The 6,000-nt window shown below is 39.9% G+C and overlaps 1 protein-coding gene across 1 annotated transcript in view; it reads left to right on the top strand.

Moving 5' to 3' along the window:
- Nucleotides 1-2,235: 2,235 nt before the first annotated feature.
- The window catches only part of LRCH2 (leucine rich repeats and calponin homology domain containing 2), an 89,486-nt gene continuing 85,721 nt past the window's right edge, over nt 2,236-6,000 (top strand). Inside the window, exon 1 of the mRNA XM_068533079.1 lies at nt 2,236-2,587. Coding sequence (XP_068389180.1) covers nt 2,236-2,587 — 352 coding nt within the window. The remainder of the gene's footprint in view (nt 2,588-6,000) is intronic.

Here is a 6,000-nt window from a genome sequence, read left to right as displayed (position 1 = left end):
GTTCCTGGTAAATAGTAAGCACTATTTATATATTATTATTATTATTATAAGTATGATCGTTATTTTCCAGTGTTCCCTATGAGGAAACTGAAGTACAGAGATTTTAGGTCACTTTTCTGAGTATTACACTGGCAGTTAAAGGGTTGGAACAAATTTCTAAATTTCATGCTCTTTCTTCTAAACCTTTTACCTCCTGCTAAATTAATTAAACAAGAAGACCATTAGACTGAGGTGGCTCTAGTGCCATGGCGGCCTACATAAGCAAACCAAAATCTAAGCCTATAAAAGCCTTAAGGTTAGGAAATCAAAATTCTAAGGACAACCAATCACAAACAGCCAACTAGGCTTTAAGCTACAGCCAATCAAATAATTTCTTTTTTTTGCTCCCTCACTTTCTCTATATAAGTCTTTCTTTCCCTTGGCTCCTGTTGGTGAGTACTCTTAACCACTTCCTGTTCGGCACTGCCCAATTCCAATAGATAAATGCTCAAACTCTTAAAATTTTAATATGCCTCAGTTTATCTTTTAACACTCCTTATGGCCTTGGTGTTCTTGTCAAAGAGCTCTAGAATGTGTTATTTTGTCAGATTTTCATGTATATCTACCCTATTTTGTAGGCTTCCTATTTTTCCTCCTTAGACTATCTTTTAAATTCTTTGAAAGATTACTTTCCTTCTTAAATTTGGTTGTACATGGCCTTTTTCACTCGACAGGTATCCTGATCCAGAGGACATACTTTTCCTGGAGTCCAACACGTTGTTTTAAATAATTGCTAAATTTTTTACTGGCTAGTTATTAAACATTCTTTTCCTAATCTTTTCTCTACCTAATGAATTTAGTTTCCCTTTCCACCCCTCTTGATTCTGGAAGTTCTCAATTAATACCTGATTTGATTTGCGATGTAAGAAAGATGAGATATAAGGCACAACTTTCTCTCTGACACCAGTGGGTTTAAATAATTTGATTTCACTTGCTAATTCATTGTGGAGGTCTGATTCTCAGTTCTGTTCCTTCTGTGGGTCATGCATCTGGCAAATGTAATTTCTTGCAACATAATTATCGTAGTTAACCTATATGGCCACAAAGCATTTTAGACAAGTTGTAATTCTTTCCCGTATTTTTTTTCCAAAGTAGAAATTTTTGTGGAGCTTTCTCCAAGAAAATGAGACTGTTGACAGATTGCTTAAACTGAAATGGATGTAAAAGAGATGCGCAGGATATTCAAATTAATGATAACTGAATATGACCAAGCATTCTGATAGTTTTCTTGTGTAACTTTTCTATTAGTGAAAAAGATTTGAATAACTCTGAGTGGGAGTGGAGGGATGGCAGTGGCCTGTGTGGTTGGGTTCATGTTCTAAGAATGAACTCCTAAAATCCAAGATTGATTAGCTTCATATCCACAGTGTTAAATCTTCAGAATTCTACCTAAAACCAAAACCTGTATTTCAAAAATAAACTTTAAGGTTGTTTGATGATCAAAGAGTTTTCCATCAGCCATGCTGACATGATGAGAAGAAACTCGAGATATTTTGGAGATCTTGGCACAACTTCAAAGACTTAGAGGACAAAATGCAGAGAACTTTTCCAAGTTTTGGAAGGCAGCAGTTTGGCTGAGACCCACACGCACTGAAACGAGAGCCTTCCTTGAAAACATTTTAAAAGTCTTTTCCTATTTTGGAATTCTAAATTATGGCAAAATTCATATAGGCTTAAAACTCAATTCTGCACCCATTTTCCTCCCCAAAGTTTCTCTCCGTGTTAACACTGCTAAAGGATTCCTGAGGCATTTGCGGTAAGCATTTCAGTCAGGTCCCTGATAGTCCTTCTAAACGCTGTTTCAAAATATTCTGAAACGAATCCCTTTCATCTCTATCTAATATATGCCTTTGTTTTGCAGACGCAAAAGGTGAAGCAACAAGGAGATTTGGGGGCATATTGCCAAATGACTTACAGTCAAGCTGGTGTCGCTTCGCAAGATTTTGGTACCCAAAGCAGCGGAACCGGGATTTAGCATCCTTCCTCTGATCACACGTTTCTTAAAGCAAGCATTCTGCGCGTTTGAACATCGCCTCTTCATACCCAACACCTCCTCCCAGCCCGCCCCCTAGTTCCTTCCCACCCTCTACCTCGCCCCCCCACCCCGCCCCCAGCCTGCGCATGCGTCCTAAGAACCCCCTACACTCGCGGCACAAGCTGAGAGTATTGTCGGGGGCTATTCTCTCTCCCAGGAACATGGCGGCGAGTCAGGGAGGTGGTGGTAACAGTGGGGGCGGCGGTTGTGGTGGAGGTGGAAGTAGCGGTGGCGGTGGCGCGGCCGGAGGGGGAGGTGGAGGAGCCGGAGTGGGAGGCGGCGGCGGCGGCGGCGGGACCCTGGTGGTGCCCATCCCGGTACCGACTCTTTTCGGTCAGCCGTTCCCCAACGGGCCGCAGTGGAACCCGGGGAGCCTACAGCCTCAACACACCGTGAGGAGCCTGGACCGGGCCCTGGAGGAGGCGGGCAACTCCGGCATCCTGAGCCTCAGTGGTAGGAAACTCCGAGACTTCCCGGGCAGCGGCTACGACCTGACGGACACCACCCAAGCAGGTGACAGGACGGGGAGGGGGAGGGGAAGCTGGGCTGAGAAGGAGGAGGTGGGGGGAGTGGGTGGCTGCGTGGCTGCGTTGTTGGACTCTGCTGGTCTGGGCGGGTGCGCGGGGGCGGCGAGACTGACAAAGTCAGAGCAGCCAGTTCTGAATGTGAGGGGAAGAGCAGGGAAAGGTGGGGGGGGCGGGAATGCTGACTGAAGGGTGTGTGGAAATCGGGTGGGATGTGAGGGGTGAAAGAGCATTATTGTTAAAGCGAGTTTCCCCAGTAAGGGGTGGGGAGGGAGGTATTGACACCTTCCTGAATGCGCTGCTAACTCTCGTGGATGTTCCCATCTTTCCCGGAGGAAAAAAAGGCAATACTCTAACATCATAATCTATACATATTCTTTAAAGCCATACGTGCCTGCAAGAATGGTATATCCCTTTTCCTAGTACAGCAGCAGTATTGCCATGGTTTTTCTGTGTTTTTATTTTGTGTGTGTTTTAATCATCCTAGAATATTCTTGCCTTCTTGTCACATATGCCTTTAAAGACTGAGATTTGTCATTTTCCTGGTGTTGAGATAGTGGTGGTTAAATTAGTATTTGCTGCAGTGGCAAATTAAATCATCAATCACTTATGTGTCTGGTTTACTAGGGGAAAGAGTCCTTGTTTTGAGTTATGTTGGAGTCTTAATTTTTATTGCAGATATAACCAAAAATTTTAAGGGCATTTTTGAGAAACAAAATTAACTCCATTCTTCTTGGAGTTGTGGGTTAATGGTTTATCATTTTGGACAAGAAATTGCCTATTGTAATGTTCTTCATATACTCTCTGGCACTCTTTGTTGTGGATGGCATTTTTTGTTATGAACACACTCTCATTCCCCTCTGCCTTATAAGCCAATGCCGCTTATTTTAGGTGTGTTTTGGTTTGATGAAGGATTTTTTACTTTTCACAGTCTTTAAATTTGTTATTTATGTGTCTGTTTTTATCTGCTTTGCTGAAAGAAATCATGGACAGATTTATTTTAATAGATTTAGTGATTTTGAAGCAATATAGTAAGTAAATTCACTCATAATGAGAAGTAATAAAAGACCTCTTATTTTCAGAATAACACTGTTTCATTGTATTACGTTTCTAGATATTAAATCAAGGTGTGTGTTTGGATGAGGGTGGGGAGAGGAGGAAAACCTAAAATTGAAGCCTTCTACCCAGTTATTCTCTTAGGAATTATCCTAAGAACTATGAATGTGTAATTGATCAGTGATTTTGTATTGTGGAAAGCATGTTTGAGTATTTACTCCTTCACTCTGAACAGACTTCCTAAACAATATGTTCACATATTCATGATATATTGGCAAGATATTATACTACTTGGTATGTTCTTCGAAGGCATGAAGAAAAATGGTTTCAGACTGCATCATTATAGAGATATGTTGTTTTGCTTGTTACCTATAAAAGATTTTTTTATCTATAGGACAAAGTTGAAGCATCCTCTCTTGGCATTCAGGGCTTTCACTGCCTGGCTCCAATTTATTATTGCAACCTTAACTCTTCAAATGCTCCTACATAGAACCCTCTGTTCCAGCTAGGTCAGCTCCCTGTCCCTCAAATATAGTTTATGAATTTTTGCCTCATCTTTGTAGAAGGTCATCCACATGCATGAGATTTCCTTCTTTTCTCCACCTATTTAATTTTGTTCAAGCTCCAGCTTTTCCAAGATGCTGTCTCCAACTCCCTTAGTCCACAGCAGTCTCCTGTTTCTTTGAATTCCTGTGGTACTTATTGTCTTTACCACTTACCTGCTGGCTTTATTTTCTTTTTATGTTTTGCTTTCCCTGAGAAGATGGAGAGCTCCTTAAAGGCAGGGGAAAAGTCATATACTTGTTCAGTTTTCTCATTATATATTGCTTATATTGTACTTAATATTTTTCATAAATATGAATATCATCTTATGTGGTTATAACCACTGGCTTTTAAGGCTTCAGTTTGTTTTCTGAGGCAAGTTTTAACACAAACCAGAACCATATTTGTTCTTGGTAAAATTCATTCATCATAAACTTTATCAGTGCCTACAGTAACAGAGGACTTTTTGAGATAATTCCACCTCATTTTACTTTTTTTAAAATTGAATATATGTTCCTTGTGGGAACACTTCAAAATTTAAATGAGAAATCTGTGGGTGACTCATTTGCCATTCATTTTTGACCAAATTCAGCCATGAACTAGTTAGGGACAATAATCTTACATGTAAAGAGACTAGTATCCATTATACATAAATGGAACTGAAGACAAACAGAGCATGTTTGAGATTATACATACATACCATACATACATACAAACATACAAATATGTATATACAATATATTCTCTGCTTGATGAAAACAGTTGTTTGTTGATATTGTTATACTTAAAATGACTCTCAGTGGGATACTGTTTCAGTACCAAATTGATTAGACAGCAGTGGTTTATTGGGTTGGGAAGAGATTGGAAGAAGGGAAAATAGGTAGGAAGCTATTTGGTAATCTAGGTGTGAGGTGGTGAGAATCTAGGTTGAGACAAAATTGGATTAGAAGGGGAAATTGATAAATTTCAAAGGAAGGGAGAGGGCTTTTCACATTATTTTGCTGTTCCTTACATATACATGAGATGAAATAGACCTGTGGTTTACCATCTTGCCTGCATGTTAAAATCACAAGGGAGTGTGTTTTTTTTTTTTAAAACCTATGCCTGGGCCCCACCCTAGACCAATTTAATCAGTCTCAGGGGCAAAGAGAGGGGTTTTTTTGTTTGTTGGTTTGTTTTGTTTTTTAAGAATTCCCAAGTGATTATTATGTGCAGTCAGGGTTGGGAAACTCTAAAATAGCTCATTTTTTAGGCACTCAAGATATATTTATTGTTTGAGTGAATGAGAACATTGAAAGTTTGGTGACTAACCTAAAGCTACTTGTCAAGAGGGTCAAAACCAAAGCTAGGAACCAAGTGTTCAAGTTCTAGTTCAGTATTCTTTTTGATAGACTTGAGTGAAGCAGACCCATTTTTTTCATCATATTATGTCTGTAGTGACTAGAAACTTACCAGGAAACTATAATTTCTCCAGTTCCCTACTGTTGGATAAATTTGCGTTAAGAAAATAATGCCCCTAGAATATGTAGCAGCAAAATCTTGTTTTGTCTATTTATAGTCTTCCTGTGAGGGAAAGTGGATAATAGGTTGTTGATGGCAAAGTTTATCTTTGGTATCTTTTTATTTCTCTTTGCATTTCTGGTGTCTGTTCTTCTTCACCTGTGCCCTCCCTCCTGCTGCCCTCCTTATTTCTTTTTCCCTCTTCAGCCTCACTCCTCTTCCTTTGCTGGGTTGGAGCTCAATGCTAAATAATTATGGCAGCCTTTCCAGGTGATTAACATTTAAAAGGGAGAGTTTGCCAAT

The sequence above is a fragment of the Eschrichtius robustus genome, chromosome X, assembly GCF_028021215.1.
Source record: "Eschrichtius robustus isolate mEscRob2 chromosome X, mEscRob2.pri, whole genome shotgun sequence".
Taxonomy (NCBI): domain Eukaryota; kingdom Metazoa; phylum Chordata; class Mammalia; order Artiodactyla; family Eschrichtiidae; genus Eschrichtius; species Eschrichtius robustus.
The sequence above is the reverse complement of the archived record's forward strand: the minus strand, read 5'-3'. Positions and strand labels throughout refer to the sequence as shown.